Genomic DNA, 21,761 nt, shown 5'->3' with positions numbered 1-21,761 from the left:
ATTATTTGGCCCACTACGGTGATGTCATCTGCAAACTTGTAGATGGGATTAGAGCAGAATGTGACCACACTACTGTGAGTGTATAAAGTTTGGGGGTGGGGTGGGTGCTAAGGATGTGGCCTTGTGGAGCACAAGTGTTGAGGGTAGTCATGATATGATTATCTATCCAAAGGCAGGTATTGCTGCCTATCCTTGTCGATGGGCAGACTGTTGGTCAGGAAGTCAAGGATCCAATTGAAACTAATGTCACTATATTACTCATCAAAGTTGCTGGTGAACGCAGCAGGCCAGGCAGCATCTCTAGGAAGAGGTACAGTCGAAGTTTCAGGCCTTGACCCTTCGTCAGGACTAACTGAAAGAAGAGCTAGTAAGAGATTTGAAAGAGGGAGGGGGAGATCCAAAATGATAGGAGAAGACAGGAGGGGGACGGATGGAGCCAAGAGCTGGACAGTTGATTGGCAAAAGGGATATGAGAGGATCATGGGACGGGAGGCCTAGGGAGAAAGAAAGGGGGAGGGGGGAAGCCCAGAGGATGGGCTCCCCCCCTCTCCTTTTTCTCTCCCTCCTTTTTCTCCCTCTGTCCCTCTCACTATACCCCTTGCCCATCCTCTGGGCTTCCCCCCTCCCCCTTTCTTTCTCCCTAGGCCTCCCATCCCATGATCCTCTCATATCCCTTTTGCCAATCAACTGTCCAGCTCTTGGCTCCATCCCTCCCCCTCCTGTCTTCTCCTATCATTTTGGATCTCCCCCTATCCCTTCCACTTTCAAATCTCTTACTAGTTCTTCTTTCAGTTAGTCCTGACGAACTCGGCCTGAAACATCAACTGTACCTCTTCCTAGAGATGCTGACTGGTCTGCTGCATTCACCAGCAACTTTGATGTGTGTTGCTTGAATTTCCAGCATCTGCAGAATTCCTCGTGTTTGAGTCAGTATATTACTACCCAGTCTCATATACTCTAAGATTTTGATCTACCTCCTATGTACTTCCTTATCAAAATCATTCTGAAGTCCAAATAGACCTTAACCTCTGCTCTGTCCATTCTTCTAGACATAACGCCAAGGAGCTCCATTATATTAGACAGAAGCTATTTGCCTTTCATATACCATGATGACTCTACTTATTCCCATTTATTCCAGGTTGCTCTGTTGCTTTACACTTCATTATAAAATGCAACATTTTCCCGACCACTGACATCAGGTCAACAGGTTGGTAGTTTCCTGCTTTCTCTCTGCCTCCTTTTTTAATTTGCTACCCTCCAATCCACAGACACAATTCTAGAATCCATAGAACCTTAGAAGATGATCATCACATTATCCGCTATCTCTACAACCACCTCTTTCTAAACTCTGGGATATAGATCATTGTGACCTTTAGCATATTTTCGTTTTGATGCTCACGATCTTCTCCAATATCTTTGGCCATTTGTAATTGATAGATTCTTGATTCTTTAATATACTTATGGCGTATTTTTAAATTTCTGTGTCTGAAAAAGATACATGTTTGCCCTTTGCTGGTCTGTTGTTTATCTATAAAAGTTGTTGTGGTACATTTTAGAACAGAGATAAGGAGGAATTTCTTTAGCCTGCGGGTGATGAATCTGTGGAATTCATTGCCACGGACAGCTGTAGAGACCAAATCTTTGGGTATGTTTAAAGCAGAGATTGAGAGGTTCTTAATTAGTAAGGGTGTCAAAGGTTATGGGGAGTATAGAGGAGAATGAAGTTGAGAGGGTAATAAATCAGCTATTATGCAATGGTGGATCAGACTCGGGCCAAATAGCCTAATTCTGCTCTTATGTTTTATGAACCTATTTTTATTTTTGCCAGTTTGCTCTCATATTCTATCCTTGCTGCTGCTTCTATCAAAGTCTTGGTCCTTTTTTTTTGCTGAGTTCCAAAATGTTTCCAGTCCTCAGGCTTACTGCTAGTTATGGTAACGTTAGAAATCTCTTCCTTTGATTTAATGCTCCCTTTAAGTTCTCTTGACAGGCAGAAATGAATTACTTTCTCTGTTAGATTTTGTACCTGAAGGAATTTTATTTTTCAACTTGTGCGATACTTTTTGAAAAATGCTAATTATTGTCGAACCAATGGAATGAAGGTGTAGCCTGTAGCAAAGGGACATGGCAAAGCTTAGGATGAGGAGGAGAGCATTCAGCTCTTCATTCCTGTCTTGCCATTGATAGATCATTGCTGCTCTGTATCTTGAGTGTTTTCCCAATCAATCAGTCAACTCTTCTCTCATACAGCCTTATAGTTATCTTTGCTTAAGCCTCATGCACTGAGCTGTATCACCCTCAGTTCTCAATGTAAAAGTGCATTATTTCCCCAAAGACCATTTCAGCCACAAGATTATCAGCTTACTCCTTTTCATTGCATAAAATGAGATCCAAAATAGCCATTTTCTCCAGTTGGATCCTCAAAATGTTACAACTCTTACAGCAGTGCTAGGAAGTTTGTGAACCCTGTAGAATTTTCTCTATTTTTGAGTAAATGGACAATCCGTTTTACCTCCATGACATACTGATTCCACCTTTAGTAACAGACTGATTTCACCAAGGTGCAACAGTGAACGCCACAGGAGATCCTTTCCTCCTCCTCCTCCTCAAGTATATGATTTCATTATACATCTGTATTTTGCCCTATTACTTTTTAATGCACATTTTGTATCTTTTTCGTACCTCAATTCTTACATTTTTGTATTTTAAAGTATACATTTCTGAGTTAGTAACCTTGCAATAATAATTTTCTTTGGGATAAATAAAGATTTTTCTTAGCTTATCTTGCCTTAAATATGGCCTAACATGTAATCAGAACTTCATGGAAGTCCTAAAACTAGATAAGGAGAACCCAATTAAATAAATAACATAAAAATCATTATACTGTTCATTTATCTATTGAGAAAAATGATCCAATATTACATGTATTTGTTGGAAAAAGTATGTGAACCTTTGTTTTCAGTAACTGGTGTGACTCCCTTGTACGGCAATAACTTCAACCAAACGTCTCCGGTAACTGTTGATCAGTCCTGCACATCGGCTTGGAGGAATTTTACACCAATCCTCCTTACAAAACTGCATCAACTCTGGGATGCTGGTAGGCTTCCTTGCATGAACTGCTTGCTTCAGGTCCCTGCACAGCATTTCTATAGGATTAAGGTCAGGACTTTGACTTGGCCATTCCAAAACACAAATTTTCTTCTTTTTAAACCATTCTGTTGTTGATTTGCTCTTGCCTTTCAGATCATTGTATTGTTACATTATCCAACTGCTTTTAAGCTTTGGGTGTTAGACTGCTACCCTGACATTCCCCTGTAAAATGTCTTGATATGATTTTGAATTCATTGTTCCCTCAACGATTGCAAGCTGTCCAGGCCCTGATACAGCAAAGCAGCCCCAAACCATGATGCTCTCTCCTCCATGCTTCACAGTTGAGATGAGGTTTTGGAGTTGGTGTGCAGTGCCCGTTTACCTCCAAAAATAGCAGTGTACATTTCTGGCAACAAATTCAACGTCTGTCTCATCTGTCCACAGAACATTGTTCCAGAAGCATTGTTGAACATCCAGGTGGTTTTTTTGCAAAATTGAGAAGTGCAGCAATGTTTTTTTTCAAAGAGTAGTGGTTTCCTCCGTGTTGTCCTTCCATGAACACCATTCTTGTTCAGTGCTTTTCTTATAGTGGACACATGAGCAGAGACTTTAGCAAGTTCTAGAGATTTCTACAGGCCTTTTCCTGTTACTCTTGGTTTTTCACCTCCTTCAGCATTGCATCTTGTGCTAGCGGTGTGATCTTAGCAGGATGCCCACTCCTAGGGAGAGTAGCAACAATACTGAGTTTCCTCAATTTGTAGACGGTTTCTCTTACTGTGGACTGATAACACTCAGGTCATTAGAAATGCTTTTGTAGCCTTTTCCAACTTCATGCATCTCTACAATTCTTCTTCTTATGTCCTCTGAAAGTTGTTTTGATTGAGGCATGGTGCACATAAACAGATCTTTCTTGAGAAGAGCAGGTTCTGTCAGTAACCTGACTTTGTGTGTGTTTTTTTATAGGGCAGGGCACCTCTACAACCCACACCTCCAATCTCATCTCATTGATGGGAATACCTGACTCCAGATAGCTTTTGTAGAAGACATTGCCCCAGAGGTTCATATATCTTTTCCAACAAATACATGTGATATTGGATCATTTTTCTCAATAAATAAATGAACAAGTATACTGTTTTTCTGTTATTTATTTAATTGGGTTCTCTTTATCTAGGTTTAGGACATGTGAAAATTTTTTTTTGGCATGTGCCTGCGTGCGTGCGAGTCTGTGTGTGTGCATCTGTGTGTCCATGCGTGCGTCCGTGATGATGTCTTTTTCATGGCTGTTACAAGGCGCGAGGAGAGGAGAGAGAGACTGTGTGGCGCTTCACTCCTCACACAGACATTTTCGCAGTATTTCCCCTTTATTTTACGAGATCGAGTTGTGATCTCGACACTCAGCCCGGCACGGATGGAAAGTGTGCTCCGGGGCGGACCCAACTGGTTTCGAACCCGGGAACCCCTGCTCCCGGGTCCGGCGTCGATGTCGTTGCGCCACCAGCCGGCCCAGGACATGTGAAGATCTGATCACATTTTAGGTCGTATCTATAGAAATAGAGAAAATTCTACAGGGTTCACAAACTTTCTCTCACCACCATGCTTTCCATGAATTCGTCTTCCACCCGGTTACAGGAAATTTGATTTTTCCAGTTCATGAGCAAGTTCAAGTCTTGATTACTAGTGTATTACACATGTTGTGCTTCATGACACACACAATATTACTAGTAACCTATAGTTGTCTGGTGGTGTAATGGCATCCACAGCGGACCTTCGAGGTGAGTGATCCGGGGTTCGAATCTGGCTGGCTCCTTGCACACTTTCCAGCCATGCTGGGTTGAGCATTGAGCCACCAACTTGACCTCATTAAAAAGACAGTCAGATATTAAATAAGTGGCAAGGTTGCCACCTATTGTACCACAAAATGCAGGGAGGAACAACAAACCCTACCAGTGTTTATTTCCCTGTGCTATCTTGCATCCTAATCTGCAAAGATGTAGCTGTCATTTCTCAGCTACACCCATCTTTCTTATTAATGGAAATGTCTGGGCGTTGAGGGGATGACCTTCAATTGGAGGATAAAGGCATTGGAGAGATGGGTATCGATCGGAGAATTGAAGAATAAGATGTGGCTGGTGATGGAAGACCATAAGACTAGGGAATGTTCACCAGAGTTGAATGGACGTCAATGGGGGAAATGGGTATTTGATTATGTTTCCTCATTCCCCAGCACGGAATTTTTCCAATGAGTTGGGATTTAACATAGACATTCATGGAACAAGGACAACACCATGAGAGGCTTTTGGAATGATCTTGCCTTGGGTTGGAAATGGCTCACGGAGTAAGCGAGGCCTACCACTGTGGGCTCTGGGTGGGATTGGCTTGGTGCTGGAGTTGAAACGTTCCTCTGGAACAGCCTGAAATCTGTCAAGGTGCAGCTGTTATTTGCCGGTCTCAAAGTGACTCCTGTTCCGCGTTTGGCTCTCATTAAATGTTGATGCTGGACTGCCTGGCAGCAGTGTTTGAACTGTCAGCAGCTCAGTTTACAAGCTCTGATTAATTGATGAAATCAGTGGTGCGACTACATGGTGATGGGCCTGAATTCTTACCTTCTCGTAATTTCCCAGTCGATCCTTGCTCACTAGGTTTATTCCTCTCCCCAACACACCAAACCTCATCACCTCAGGTCTAGGACGATGCTTCCTGTCCCTTCTCCGCAGTATCTGACTCACCTATATCCTTGGCCAACTGGTCTCTGGTGTCAGTGTACATTTAAACAGTACGTAGTTAAGCAAAGGTCAGAAACAGGATCGATCCTTGCTCAGATAGACCCCTGGAGGTACTCGATGGGGGGAGGGAATAGAGTTCTACCGGGGGAAAGGAACGTGGAGAAGCTGTGGAAGATAACAAAGGGACAGCCATTCAGCTGAGTCTGTCTTGTCATTGTTAAGGCCTGGCTGTTCTGCCTGAGGCCCTCACTGTAACTGGGCAATGGTACAAGGATGATGCTAAGAGAATTCTGCTGTGGTAGGGCTAAGCATGCCCAAGTTGTGATGCTCCTTTACCATGGCTTCTTCCTCTGTCATTAGGCATTAAACCAAAGATTTCTCAAGAAGGAGCTGGAGAAATTACTGCTGACTACACCCAGCCCAACAGTTACCGATTCGCCAAGGTGCCATCAGGGAGACCATCATCACATGTCATCTCCAAATTGTCTTCATGCGACCGTTCTGCTAACTGTTGATTGCTCATGGCCGTTTGCACTATTGTCCTGTAAACTGTTGGTTGCTATCATGTCTGTTCCGGTATTGTCCTGTGTTTCATGCTTGGCACTGAACCACAATCAGTTCTGGTACATTTCACATTCTGGCAATAAAATAATTCTGATTCTGACCAAGTGAAAGTTTCTGTGGTCACAACTTGAATTCAGAGCTAGGAATTTCCTCTTGGTTTATTCTCTGTCAGTCTCACTGCTTGAGGAATCCTGCTTCATTGGTTGGCATATTTCCTACTTGACAAGGGTGACTGTGGTATAAACCAGTGCATTTGCTGTGCTGCATTTCAGGGCATTGTGAAAAGTACTATGCAAATGTATATCTTTATGAGGGGAGGGATTTTTAGTTCTGGCCCTGCTGCCTGGACCCTGATCTGCTGTTAAGGGCATATCTTGAGTTTGAGAATAACTTGCTTTGATTCCACTTCTGTGTGTCCTGAAATGGCTACTGGGGTCAATTTTGTACCCACAGGCCCTTGATGCAGGTGAGGTAGGGGGTGCTTTACAGAGTGGCTGAGTTCTTTGGGAGCACTGTGCCCTCACTGTTATAACGAGCTCCACTGACCCTCTCTGGTTGCTCCAACTCCATCTTGAGCTCTCATGGCCTGGGATCCTGGTGTATTGGTGAGGGCATTACAAATGGGACCATGATACCTCAAGTATCTCTGCAAGGAAGCTTGATGCAAGGCTGGAGCAATGAGGCAGCCTTGTCTGACCAGAATCTGCATTGTTAACGGGTGTAGAATGTAGATAAATAGCTGAGTAGATGCACTTAAAGTCCCTCTCATTTGTCAGTGTCAAAGCCTTTTGACAGTCTGGTAAAGACCACGTACGATGGTTGATGCTATACTTTTCTCAATGGTGCCCATTATATTTCTGTACTGAAACCCGAAAGAGCTGACTCATCATTGGAAAGAGCCAGAAAGCTGGATCCTTGCAGAGAAATTCCTCCAGCAAGCGGAAGGGGACCCTCTGTAGTTTCCATGGTCTGATTCGTCTTGTTCAGAGATGTTCATGACTGCAGTCTCCCGTGAGGCCCTTGGCTGGTCGAGATGCCAGAGGTCACTTTCTGCCAACTTTACAAACTTCCCTCAGGAGGCCACCCGCCTCAGAGCCCTTTGAACTTCCAGTTTTTAATTTTTTAAATTGAGCTATTAATTGGGCTCTTTACAGTTAGTGAGTGATTTCTTTATCTGGTTTTGGGAGGAAATTAAGGCATTTATGTTCAATGGAGAGAGAGAGAGTGAGTTTTAATTTTGGGAAAGAAAGGTAATTTTGGTCCGAATATTCGGACAACTCTGCACATAGCTGTCTATTTTCTGATGGAAAACTGACCCTAGACTTATGATCCTTTTCTCATATTCTACAACTCTAGAACAGAACTGTACGGCACAGTACAGGCCCTTCAGCCCATTGTGTTGTGCTGACCTTTTACCCCACTTTACAGTCAATCTAACTCTTCTCTCCTACATCACCTTCTATTTTTCTTTCATCTATGTGCCTATCTAAGAGTCTCTTAAATGCCCCTAATGTATCTGTATCTGCTTCTAATGCCATCTCCAGAAATGTGTTTCTGACACTCCCTGTCCAAAAAAAACTACCTCTGACGTCCTCCCTTAAACTTTCCTCCACCACCTTAAGCTGATGTCCTCTGCCATCCTAGTGTGAAATGGTACTGGCTGTCCACGCTGTCTATGCCTCTTATTTTCTTTGTACACCTCTATCAATTCACCTTTCATCATCCTTTGCTCCAAACAGAAACTCAACCTTTCCTCCTTAGACGTTCTCAAAATCCAAGCAGCATCCTGGTAAATTTCCTCTGCACCTTCTCTAAAGCTTCCTCATCATTTCTATAATGAGGAGACCAGAACTGGACATGACACTCTCACGAAAGTAAGAGTGCTGAAGGAGGCCATGCAGTCCATCACGCTTGTACTGGCTCTCACTTGATTCCCATCAATCTAATTTCTCTTACTACTTTCTCTGTAACCAAATCTTTTGCGTGTGCCCGTCAATTCACTCTGACTCTCGTACAGTCGACCTACATGGGGAGTACTTTACGACAGCTAGTTAACCTACCAACCAGCACACCTTGGAATTGGTGGGTAAAGGGGGTAGTGTGTGTGTGTGTGTGTGTGTGTGTGTGTATGTGAAATCCATGCATCCACGGGGAGAATTCCATGCACACTGCATCATAGTTAAGGATTGAACCCAGGAGACTGGAGTATCAAACAATAGCACTACCCGCTGCACCACCGTGCTTCCGACCCTTGACCCCCAAATGACCTCAAGCCATTTTGTCATCGTGTTGTCCCAGAAAGGGAGAGAGGCTTGGCTGGGAAGTGCCTCGGATCTACTTCCTACCCAGGTTTACCTGGAATCTGTTCCTCAAAATGAGCTCTGCATGAATTCTTTAAAACAAAATAGAGGTTTCAAGCAAAGATGTAAACAGCGTAAAGGAGGCGTTCTTAACCAACTCTCTGCTCCTGGGAGGAATTTGGTTAAACAAAATCAGAAATGTCACTGTGACGATTATCAAGCCCTCCATAATGGAAATGAATGGTAAAAGTCACAGAGAAGCTTTCAGCTTGCAAGCACCTAATTAGCCCACCAGTGTTCTTTAGGGAAGGCAATCTGTCTTTGCCTTTTCTGGGCCAGTATGGGCCTTCAGACCCGCAACAAAATGATCAACTCTTAACTGCCCTTGAAGTCTTTGAGCAATCCCCTTGGGTTTTTTAAAAGCTTGCTTTCATGGGTTAAGTAGGTCAGCAGTACGAATACATTTGGGTGGCGACGAATGCTGGCTGCAGCCCGCTCTGTGACTCCTGTAGCCATGGAGATGACCAAACTGGGGGCCGAGAATGGGGAATCATGTGAGCAGAGATAAGATGAGGAGATAGCTGACACGTTTTTTTTCAAACCTCAAAACAAAGTTCAAAGTAAGACTTGTTATCAGAGTACGTACATGTCACCACATACAACCCTGAGATTATTTTTCCTGCAGGCATACTCAGCAAATCTATAGAATAGTAACTGTAAACAGGATCAATGAAAGAGCAAGAGAAGACAACAAAGTGTGCAAAAACAAATATAAATAAATAGCAATAAATAACGAGAGCATGAAATAACAAGATAAAGAGACCTTAAAGAGAGATAATCGGTTGCAGGAACATCTCAGTAGACGAGTGTAGTTATCCTCTATTGTTCAAGAGCCTGATGGTTGAGGGGTAGTAACTGTTCTTGAACCTGGTGGTGCGAGTCCTGAGGCTCCTGTACCTTCTACCTGATGGCAGCAGCGTGAAAAGAGCATGGTCTGGGTGATGAGCATCTTTAATGATGGATGCTGTTTTCCTGTTAGTGTTTCGTTTAGATGTGCTCAATGGATGGGAGGGCTTTACCCGTGATGTACTGGGCCGAATCCACTACTCTTTGTAGGATTTTCCGCTCAAAGGCATTGGTGTTCCCATACCAGACCATAATGCAGCCAGTCAGCACACTTTCCACCACACATCTATAGAAGTTTGCCAAGGTTTTTGATGTCCTGCTGAATCTCTGCAGACTCCTGAGGAAGTAGAGGTTCTGTTGAGCTTTCTTTGCAATTACATTTACGTGATGGGTCCAGAACAGGTTCTCTGAGTTAGTGGCACCCAGGAATTTAAAGTTACTGACCCTCTCCACCTCTGAGTACTGGCTCATGGACCTCTGGTCCTAACAACTGTTGGGAACTGAGAGCAGTGGAGGAAGTGTAAAATCACCAGTGACCAGACCACCATTGTTTGGGATGGAAGAGCAGGCGCTCAGCTCGCTGAAGGACGGGGATTACCTGCAGGAGGAAGATCTGCTGAGGAAATGCGTACTTAGTTTCAAATTATTGGGCTGGAATAGAGAAATGAGAACGTCTGCTCTGAGACTCCATCTGCAGTGTAATGAGAGAACAAGGACTTCCTGAGAAACATCTGTGTCTCCGCAAGGCAGTTTCCTACTGGCCGCATGAGCAACAGGATCCCATCTGAGAATGTGTATTAAATTTCTCCACGTCCAGTGTCCAATCCCCTAATAACGCTACCCATCCTTAAGTTTGGAAAGAATTGACTTTTCTTGCATCACTCTTCTACACTACATCCACTGCTGAATGACCCAAGATACAGAATGATCCCTTTTGGATGGGTTTTTTTTTCCTCAAGAGCGAGAGGAAATTTGAGAGTGAGCTCAGCTGTCTTTCTGTCACTTTGCATGTGGTAAGCAGGTCTGGTACTTCCACTTCTCAGGCTTGCATGCGATCAACCCTTGGTTAGCCTGAGAGGATGTGGTCGGGTAACTGCCCTCTAGATGCCCAGGAGCACACACAAACCTTCCTTCCCCCTGACCGCCTTAATTCACCGGATTATAGGATTTTCTGCTTCTCTGAGGCTCTTTATTGTTGAATCCTTACTGTCTAAATGTAGGCAGTGAGAGAGCAAGGCCTGTGTGCGGTGCTGGAGGTAACGGAATCCGACTGAACTCAGATACACGCTATGATGAAGAGACTGTCAACAATCCCAGTTGAAAAATGTGAATACGAAAAGCAGATGGAAGGCTGGGGTCCTAAACTAGGGTAGGTGGTAGATTTGAGTTCTTGACAGGCTGGTGGAACTGCACTGCTGGAAACGGAAGCTGATTTCTGTAGAACTTTGCACATGCATGAAGTGCATTGAATCTTAACCACAATTTAAAGGTTCTCTCTCCTGCAGCATAACTAATATTGTGCACAATGCTCCTCAAAATCGGAATGATATGGACAGACAATCTGTTCTTGATGTGCCATGTTATAAAAATGAGCAAAAAAAACTTCAGAAAGAACTCATCTGCTCCCCCCCCCTCACCCAAATAAGGCAGTGGGGTCTTTTAAATCCACCAGAGAGAGGAGTCGAGGATTAGATTTAACATCTCATCCAAAATGATAATATCTCCAATTCGCTCTTCTTTGGTACCAGTCAGAGAGTCAGCTTGGATTAGATCTATGTCGGAGCCATCTTTATCAAGGTACTGCAGTGCACCAAAACAAGGAGATAGCTATCATGGAGATAATGGAGGTTGATCAGATTAATTCTTGGGGTGGAAGAGTTAAAACAATCTAGGTCTATAATCTCGAATTTGGAAGAATCAGAAGCAGGTTTATTATCTCTGACGTGTGGTAAAATATGTAGTTTTGTGGCAGCAGTACAGAGCAAGACATAAAAATTACAATAAGAATATCGATCAAAAATGTAGCAGAAGAAGAGAGCGAAATACTGAGGTAGTGTTCATGGCCCATTCAAGAATCTGATGGTGGAGGGGAAGAAGCTGTTCCTAAAACATTGAGTGTGGGTCTTCAGGCTCCTGCACCACCTCCTTACTGGGTATTCATATTGTTGAAACTTGCAGATTTCTATGGAGTTCCAAGATAAAGGGTCCACATGAAGAATCTTGACCAGAAATGCCGACAGTCCATTTCCCTCCATACATACTGCTAGTCCTATATAACCATATAACAATTACAGCACAGAAACAGGCCATCTCGGCCCTTCTAGTCCGTGCCAAACTCTTACACTCACCTAGTCCTACCAACCTGCACTCAGCCCATAACCCTCCATTCCTTTCCTGTCCATATATCTATCCAATTTAACTTTAAATGACAACATCAAACCTGCCTCAACCACTTCTGCTGGAAGCTCGTTCCACACAGCTACCACTCTCTGAGTAAAGAAGTTCCCCCTCATGTTACCCCTAAACTTTTGCCCTTTAACTCTCAACTCATGTCCTCTTGTTTGAATCTCCCCCACTCTCAATGGAAAAAGCCTACCATGTCAACTCTATCAATCCCCCTCATAATCTTAAATACTTCTATCAAGTCCCCCCTCAACCTTCTACGCTCCAAAGAATAAAGACCCAACTTGCTCAACCTTTCTCTGTAACTTAGCTGATGGAACCCAGGTAACATTCTAGTAAACCTTCTCTGTACTCCAGTCCTGTTGAGTTCCTCCAGCACTTTGAGTGTTGCTACTCATTGAGTTTCACAGGATAGGTGCAATGATGCAGATTTCTCCTTGCTGGAGTATCTAGCTTTGGTTTCAAAGAGGTCAGCCATCCAAGAATGGAGATGAAAAGAAATTTCTTCTCCCAAATGATAGTAAGTGTTTGAAATTCTCTACCCAGGAGGGCTGTGGAGGCTCAGATGCAGAGTGTATATTTTCTGATGCCAGTGAGGCTGGTGCAGGAAAGCAGAAATGACATTCTGTCTGCTGTGGTCTTGGCGCAAGCAACAGGCCTACTCGTTTCTTCTTTTCACTCGGCTATAGGGTTGTGGTCACATCAGGCAGACACTGTACAAGCTGGAGAATTTTGAAGAAGTCATTAAAAAAGCAAAATTTAAAAAGGTTCTGCTTCCCTTAATCAGTTTGCAAACTAGAAAGAAAACATTTTAGAATCAGACTGAAAGTGACCATTTTTTTGTGAAGAAACAATGTACACAGAGTGACTCTCACCATAAGCATCGACAACTATATTTAATGGATTCACGTTGTGCTGGTTCTGGGTGGGCGTTGCATTAAGCTGACTAGGATTTGTCAGGTTTTGTGGTTTATACTAATGTGGCTTTGCTTTGCCTGATACAGGGGGAGAAAAACAATGGTTTTGATGTCCTTTACCACAACATGAAACACGGGCAGATCTCGGTCAAAGAGCTGGCTGACTTTGTAAGGGAAAGGTGAGTTTGTCCTAGTCATCCAGCCACTTCACTGTTCCTTTTATTGGGGAGCTTGCAGAGGTAGTCTTGAGGTATGGAGGGTAAGTGAAGTTTATGGGCCCCAAGGGGGAGTTGTTTCTTATGGAGCTTGGGGTTTGGGAGGATGCAGATGGAGATTTAGGGTTGTTCCTCTGGTAGTTGCAGGTTGCAGACAGTAATATTACAGGCACAGCAAGTGAGGAAGCCAAATGGTCTATTGGTTTTCAGGGGTTTAGAGTGTAACAATAATAAAAAAAATCCTGCTTCACTGTCCCAGGCTTTGATGAAATCTCACGTGGTGCACTGCAGACAATCTTGGTCCCTGTACCTGAGGAAGGATTCACATGCTTTGGAGGTGCAGTGTAGATTCACTGACTTCTGGGATCAGGGAGAAAAGAGATTGAGCTGAATTGGCACACAACACTGGAGCTTAGAAAAATAAGGAGTCATTTTGTTAAGGCATGCATGATTAGGAAAGAGATTAATGGGTCAATTGTTGAGAGGCTGTGTCCTCAGGCAGAAGTCTAGAAATAGGAACACTACCTTTTTGGCAAGGGGGGCATTTGGCATTTGGGACTGAGATGCAGAGACTTTCTTCAATTAGAGTATTGTGAATCTCTGGATTTTTCTCTGAGGGCATTGTATGCTGAGTTACTAAGAATTCAAGGCTATGACAACTGTTTTCTTTATTCTACGTGCTGAAGCAACTTGGTGGGCAGAGGAAGAGGACTGAAGGGATTGACAAACAAGTGGGGATGACCCTCAGGGTCGGTCATGAGACTGAAAGGTGGTACGGGCTCAAGACGTCAAATGGTCTCGTCCTGTGTTCTTAATGTGCCTGTTCCTTGAGCTGCTCGTTGTTGCGAAGCATGGGCTGATCGAGCAGCCAGTCATTATAACTTGGGATGTTGAGTTTGTTGTGAAGTGCCTATATCCCTGTTTGGGATTTTTCATCTGGAGTTTTAAATGTAAGGTGTATAACAAGTTAAGCTTTCTGCTTTTTTAAAATTAAATAAGTTATTGGTATTTACCAGTGGCTGTTGTCCTGCAGAGCACTGATTGAGGAATCCTACTCCAAATCCATGGCCAAACTGTCTAAGATGGTGAGCACTAACAGCATGCTGGGGTAAGTTCTGCTCTTCCCCTTCCACTGCGCGGAACAGGCAAGGGTCTGACCAGGCTTCTTGGTGTGCAGTCATTTGCACCAATTTCCTGTATGTTCAGGCTCTCGCTTATGGGTTCTGATCATGACACCTCATCAGAAGTTCTCTATTTGAGATGCCTCTGGGCTGACCAGGAACCAGGACCCCAGAAGAGTTTAGTGTGGTTAGCATGCCCACCCCATGGGTTGGAGTCATTCTGTGACTCCAGGGTGCTGAGGGCTGGGTCAGGGTGTGGCCAGATCTGGTCAAGGTCACCATGTAGTCCCAACGCCCCGAGTGTCAGGATCAGCGTGTGGTCAGTGCATGTTGAATCCCAGGTGGGAAGGTGTCACCATGTCCTTGTAGTGCCTCCCAGCCAGAGAACACGGACTGTCACTGCATCCATTCGGGTGCCGTCGAGACAGTAATACTGCGGATTTTTGCAGGACCTTTGCTCCAATGTGGGAGGTATTTCGGATTTCAGTTGACAAGTTAGCGCTGTGCCACCTGGAGCTGGTGAGGAAACTCCACGATTTGATTAAAGAGATGAACCGATTCAACGAGGAGCAGGTCAAAGTGCACAGGAAGGTAAGCCTTCTTCGCATCACTATCATCCCCAATTTCTCTCTTTCACCCCACTCCCTTGACCCTTCCACATTCACTTGTTGTTGCTGATGGACTGGACTCTGACAACATGCCCCTGTTCCTCAACCACACTTTGTCATTTGTACTCAAGGACAGCCTGGCCCCTGTCACCACATTGCCCTCCGGTTTGAACGAGGACATGCCATTTTAATACAGAAATTGACTAGTTGTATGTAAATATTGATCCAACAGAACCTTTGTGCACTTCGGAATTCCATCATTTGCATATTTAAGTACCAATCACAATACACATTTCAGGAGTTAATAGCCAATTAAATCCACGTAGTAAAGGCCAATAATACTTGAGAATTGGTAAAATGACAGTCCAATAGTAGGAGTGCCCCGAATCCTTCATTTGCATCTTTATCTTGGTATGCTCAGTGACCTCGGTTCCCAGGCTTGAGGGGAGAGGCTGTACAAGAGTTTTGAAGGCTTTTAAGGACCATGTTTGGCCTGAGTGACTGCGTTTTGTCTGTGCACTGTCCCTGTCAGCTTATCATGTTGACCTGTTCCCCAACTGAGCCTTAACACAGAGAAAGTGTCCGTGCTCTGTTGCGATCAGCACACATTTTAACTCTTGCTTTGCTCCACGCACCGTCCAAGACAAACTCTCCTGAATTCTCTCATTTATACTTCACATTCCTTTGCCACGCAAAAGGCCATTTGGCCATCAAGTCTATACTGGCTCACAAAAACATTTCCCCCTTTACTTACTCCCTTGTGAACTATTCCCTCTTGCACGTCCATCAAGTCGGGTACTACCACTCACCCGGAGTGATTTTAATCAACCGGATGCTCTTCGTTGCGCTGTGGGAGGAAGGTGCAGCACCAAGGGTAAACAAATGAAATCCCACAGAGACGGCCGGGATGTCGGGATCAACGCTGGCTCGTTGGTGCAGTGAGGGAGCAGAACTACCACTTGTGCCCTTGTATCGTCCTTCCCGTTTGCTTTCAGGTTGGGAGTGAGGATTTGATTTTTGTGACCAGCTCTTTACTTTATGAGCATCCCGACCATCAATATTAGACACTGGTATTTTGAGTGTTATGAACAGATTAGATATATCGTGAGCAATGTCCCTCTTTTCTCCCAGACAAAGGAGGAGGTGTCAGGCACACTGGAAGCAGTCCAGAATGTTCAGTCCAGTGTCCAGCTCCTACAGAAATGCAAGGACAATTATCACAGCAAGTGGCTGGAATGGGACCGGCTGAAAAAGGACAGAGCGTCTCAGAAGGAAATTGATAAGGTGACTAATGCTGAGGCCCGGAATTTCTCAGTTTTGCTTTTAACGGGAAAGGAGAGTAGGCAGGAGCAGGGTGTTGAACGGGTTAATTACCAATTAACATTATGGATCTGTGTCTGGGTTAGAATTGTTCGTATGGCTTAGGTCACATGGCTTGACTGATTGGCTGATAGTGAGGACGTCACAGAGTTAATCCTGGGTCTGAGAGGTGCCTCGAACTGTGCAGTACTGAAAGTTTTATAAACCATGTTCTGTATATAACAGTGGCAACATGGCTCATTTTTCAGTCGACATCAGCCGATCGGCCAATATATCCTCTTAAAGATCAGGGTGAGAGGACATCTACGCTGTACAGCCAGCTGATTCTTTTGTCACCAAGGGCATGGCTTCTCTGAGTCTGCCCTTGTCCAGGGTTCACAGCTCCCTCTCCCTCCCCACACCCCCTCCCCTGATCCAGTCTCCCCATGTCATGGTAAGAACGTGGATTGTAAGAAATCGGATCATTCTGCTCTGCCGTGCAAAATAGCTGATGCGCTGCACCAAACACCGTTTTCCTGCCCTATCCCCATATCCGTTAATCTGTATAATATTCACAAGATCTAATGATCTGTTTCAAATTGAATAAGTAACTGAGCCTTCCCATCCTTCCAGGGTAGAAGTTTCAAAGATTCACCTCCCTCTGGGTGAAGTTGTTTGTTTATTTAGTTAGAGAGACAGCGCAAACAGGTCCTTCCGGCCTGACGAGCTGCGCCACCCAGCAATCCGCCAAATTAACGCTCGCCTAATCACAGGACAATTTACAGTCACCAGTTAACCTACCCGGCTCGTCTTTGGACTGGGGGAGGAAACCGGAGGACCTGGAGGAAACCCATACATTCTACGAGGAGGACTTACAGAGATTCCTTATAGATGGCTCTGGAATTGAACTCCAAACTTTGAACATCCCAAGCTGTAATAGCATCACGCTAACCAATACTATTACAGTCATCTTTTGCTAAATTCCAAAATACTCCCAAACTTAAGACTTACTGCTTCTTCTGTTAACTGTATAAGACTTTTTCTTAAATTTAAGACTATTTTTAATTTCTTTTGTGACCTGGGCCTGCATATTCAGTATTCCACTAGTCACAGACTGTCAACCTGAGACTACCTTTCTCCCTTAACTGTTAACCTACTCGTAGTCCACATTAATATACTCTATTAATCCAAATTTATTGTGCTTTCACCTTGATCGCCAACCTCAGAAAAGTGAAATACACCATACTCTCTGGTTTCCCACTTACCACTCCACTTAATACATTCACAAAGAATTCCAATAGTTAAACAAAGACTTTTTCCCTTTCCTAAACCCATAATGACTTTGCCCCACCTATAAATTTTCTAAATGTCTTGATCTCAAATCCTTTATAGATTGCAGAATTTTCCCAATTGCTGACCGTGGGTCCCATTTTCTCCCTTTTCCTCTTTCTTTTAGTAAAGCCAACATTTGCTACTTTCTAAATCAATGGTAATTTGGAGGGTCATAACCAGAGATCCACTATCTCTAAAGCCACTTCTTTCAGAGCTCTGAAATGTAGATCATTGCGGTATATCAGTTAAAAGGCACTTTAACTCTTTTTTGACAACTAGTTTTATTTCCTCTTTGTTCCTTTATTCTTTGTTGTTTTTTGATTTCTTCACTAAAGATGGACATGAAGTATTATTTAATTCCTTTGCCATTTCGTGATTCCTTGTGATAAATGCTCCTGTTCCATCTTTTAAGAACCCACATTTGCTCACGCTAGCCTTTGCTTTTTATGTATCCATAGATTATATTCTTTTTTTTCTGCTTCTCACTAATTTACTTTAACATTCCCTTTCCTTTATCAAATTTTTCAGTTATCTTTCACTAAATTCTGAAATGTTCCCAAACTCCAGGCTTTTTGCTTCTTCTGTCAAGTGTATGAAGCTTTTTCTTAAATTTAAAATCATCTTAATTTCTTTTGTGACCCTGGGCCATTTTACCTACTACTGTACCTGAATGCTTTAAGGGTATGCACATTACATATGATGAAACTTGACTTCTTCCCACAGGCAGAACTCAAATCCAAGAAAGCTGCCAAGTCCTACAAGGCCAGCATTGAGAAATATCACTGTGCGAGATCGGACTATCAGCAGAAGATGGCGGAGGCTGCCCAGGTTTGAGTTTATGTGGTACTGGGTCTGCCTGATAGATTTGCCTTTGAGCCTGTGAGGGAGGAAGTGGGCGTGAAGACCTGATTTGAGGTGGAAAGAAAACAAACAATAACTTACATTTCTACTGTGCCTTTGGCCTCAGGATGTCCTGAATACCCAAAGGTTCATGAGCAACTTCAGAATCACAGGCAAATTTCAATTGTCCCTGGGACATTGATAGTGCTGGACTCTCAGCTTTTTCAGAATACTTAATGTTATACATTGCCAGACACACTTTCACTTTTTATTTATTAACAAGTTACAGAGTTACAAAATGTGTTTTCCATTGAGCCCACGGGTTTAAATAGAGCAGGAAATATCAAGCACTCCAGACCCCAGCCCAAGCCATAAACTTGCCTGTGTTCCTGATACCTGGTGTTCTGGATCCTGACCCCATCCCCAGCTGTACGCCCAGTCCACAGCTTCGATCCCAGTCCCAGCACACCCTGGACAAGCAGCCCTGGCCACGTACCCGATTTATTCCCTTGACCCTGGCTCATATCCGGGGCTGGATTTAGTGGGGCCAGGGCCCCTGCCGACACCGTAAAATGCTGCTGTACCAAGCAAAAAAGGCAAGAACAAGAGCAAAGGTCGTACTGGTCTAAATATCAAAGCTGCGGACCAAGACACTGGTGTAGTACAATACGTAGGCTGTAAACTTACAGGCCCTAAGAGGAAGGACAGAAAGTAATGCCAGACATCCCACCCTGCAAAAACTCATTTCAGGGAGGTAGCACCATAAATTTGTGGGAGACTTCCGGGAGAGGTGGGATGTCTGCAATAGAGTAGCACCCTAGCAGCTGGCCAGCTAGTTTAAATAACGTTAGCTATGCTAATGAATGACTGACACCTGTTAAACTCACCTCAACATGTCTTTTACAGTCTTAACCCACCATGGGCAATAGAAAAGTCACTGTTGCAAACAGTGCAGCGAGCAACACTGTCATTATTTTGACCCCTGTTAGGCAGGGGTACACTTTAGTGTAGTCTGGGGTGACGTACGTTTTATATTTTTTAGGAACACTCTGCCATTGCGCGCGCGCTCTCTCTCTCTCTCTCTCTCTCTCTCTCTCTCTCTCGTGGTCGCTCGCGCACTCTCAAGCGCTCTCGCTCACTCTTGCTCGCTCTCTCTCGCTCGCTCACCTTCACTCTCTCGCGCGCACACTCTCGTGGTCGCTCTCGCGCTCTCTCTTGCTTTTCTCTCGCTCGCTCTCAAAAAAATTGATTTCCGTGATATTGTATATAATTTCCGGGCATCAGGGAGCCACTACTCATATGCGGGAGACTCCCGGAAGTTCCAGGAGAGGTGGGATGTCTGTAATGCAGATTCTTAGTTTGAAGGACAGCATCTAAAGCACTCAAAAGTTGACCTAGGCTTAGTTGACTTAGTAAAGTTATGAAGTATGATGTACCCAATCTTAAATCTTTACTTAGCTGTTGCTGCACATACCATAGGCCTTATTTCCCAAATAATGCCAAAGCATTTTTATCTCAGTATTTTTCTCAACCGTGTGTTCTGAGAAAGTAAAATGGAAATGAGAGACAAAAAGGCCAAGAGAGATGGCACTATGGCAAACTAGGAAACTTGACAATATTCCAACAATCTTTTTGAAAAATGAGATCTAGCACATACTAACCTATTGCTGTGCTGTGTGGCTTTACTAAGTTTGTAAACAGTCAACTATTAGCCTATTGCCACAAAAACAGGAACAGCACTGACACACAAGCCTAGATACAGTATTTACAAAGTCAGATGCTTGTTTTTCAAAATTAAAGCCTAGTTCTTCTGGATTTCTTCGCAGCAAAGCCCTTGTTCAGATCACTAAAATCCAGTTTCCGAACAAAATCACTTTCAAGTGACATTAGAGTAAGATGACTCAGCCTGTCCTGTCCCATTGTGGATCTGAGCCTATGTAGTTGAAGTTATCAGGCCTACCAAATATGTCACTGGAGCCTCGTATAGCCAGTCCCCTCTTGACCAAAAACTTCACAACCACCAACACTCTTCACAATACGTCAGTGCAGTAGACACACTCTGACTCGAACTGTTCTTGCAGTTCTGTATCTATTCTTCCGCTGTCAGACGCTAGTGTAACGTAGGTCAGTATCGTTTTTCTGTGGTGTTCGCTATTTTCATGCTCTCCATGCGCTCAGCGGCATGTTTCCAGTCACTAAAGCCAGTTTGGAAGATGGACTGACAGATACCATCACTGAAGATGTGGCAAAACAAAACACACAGCCGGTGGAAGGGGAATATAGAGCCATCGCCTTGATACGTACTCACCATTTACCAGCTTGCGTTTGAAGGGAAATTTGGAGGAAAAATGTCGCTGCTGTTTGTATACTCGTTCTGAAGCTTTGATATCCACATCCTTATTCTGGCAGGACTCCGGCCTTTTCTTAGCCCAGTATGCTCGGACTGAATCATCTAACGTTTCCTTTCCCCAGCGAGCAGGATCAGTGCTGTAAGGATCCTCAGTAGTGGTAACGTTAACATTAATGGTGGCCCGACTTGGTTGTTTGGACCCTCTGTGGTCGGGAATCCCAAAGTCATGCTCTCTGCCTCTTCAACGTTAGCTGCTGACTGTGGCAAGGACGGTGGTCCTGTGCTAACGCTGGTGTTAGCGCTAGCTGTTGAACAAGTCTCCATTTGTCCACCGGTCTCAGACTGTGACAAGATCGATGTACTGCCGCATCATCGAGAACAGGTTTAAAAAATTCTGCCAATTTCAATGTCTTTTTTAACGCTTATTTCTCACAGTCCTCTTTTTCTTGTTTATTTTTTCTTTTCTGTGCTCCACTCTCGTATTTTTTTTGGTCCACCATGATGATAGCTACCTATTTTGGGCCCCTCTGCAGCTCTGGCCCCTGGGCTGCAGCCCAGCCTAGCCCTGCCTAAAGCCCGGCCCTGCTCATATCCTGGAATATCAACACTTATCAGATGCCGATGATTGGAGTTTTACTATAAATTCACTCTTGTAAATAGGAAATAGAATGGCCAGATGGTGCACTGAACCTCTCACGGACAGTGATAAGATAATGACCAGATAATCTGTTTTTATGATGCTGGCCAGGCACAGGAGGTCTCCCTTGCTTCTCTTTGGAGTAGTGACCAAGAGAGCATTGACGATTGGTCAGGGAAGCAATAAAACCTCTGACTAATTCCTCATTCTCTTTATCTGCTGTCCCCCCCTCGGTGCAGCATTGGGAGTATCAGCCTTGGCTTCTTCCATCTTCAACAATGGGATTTGATCCCAGAATGTCTGACTCTGAGAAAAGAGTGCTTCTCACTGAACCTCATTTGGCACTAGAGCAGAATTTGGAGGTGTTTCTGTAAACTGTGGAATCTCCATCGTCTGTTTTCCTCCTTGATGAAAGAGTTTGTGCATCTCAGACTACCGCACATAGCAGCACTTGAA

The 21,761-nt window shown here is 44.0% G+C and overlaps 1 protein-coding gene across 2 annotated transcripts in view; it reads left to right on the top strand.

Annotated features, from left to right (window-relative positions):
• Window positions 1–21,761, top strand: part of LOC140188350 (F-BAR domain only protein 2-like) — an 81,008-nt gene that overhangs the window by 29,997 nt on the left and 29,250 nt on the right. Inside the window, exons 2-6 of one of the 2 annotated variants that reach the window (XM_072244519.1) lie at window positions 12,991–13,082; window positions 14,152–14,226; window positions 14,689–14,830; window positions 15,979–16,131; window positions 18,202–18,306. In XM_072244519.1, the coding sequence (XP_072100620.1) occupies window positions 12,991–13,082; window positions 14,152–14,226; window positions 14,689–14,830; window positions 15,979–16,131; window positions 18,202–18,306 (567 nt within the window). The remainder of the gene's footprint in view (window positions 1–12,990; window positions 13,083–14,151; window positions 14,227–14,688; window positions 14,831–15,978; window positions 16,132–18,201; window positions 18,307–21,761) is intronic. The other variant, XM_072244520.1, reaches the window with a different exon arrangement.

Source organism: Mobula birostris, chromosome 26 (assembly GCF_030028105.1).
Source record: "Mobula birostris isolate sMobBir1 chromosome 26, sMobBir1.hap1, whole genome shotgun sequence".
Classification (NCBI taxonomy): domain Eukaryota; kingdom Metazoa; phylum Chordata; class Chondrichthyes; order Myliobatiformes; family Myliobatidae; genus Mobula; species Mobula birostris.
Note: the sequence above shows the minus strand (reverse complement) of the source record. Positions and strands in the feature narration are given on the sequence as shown.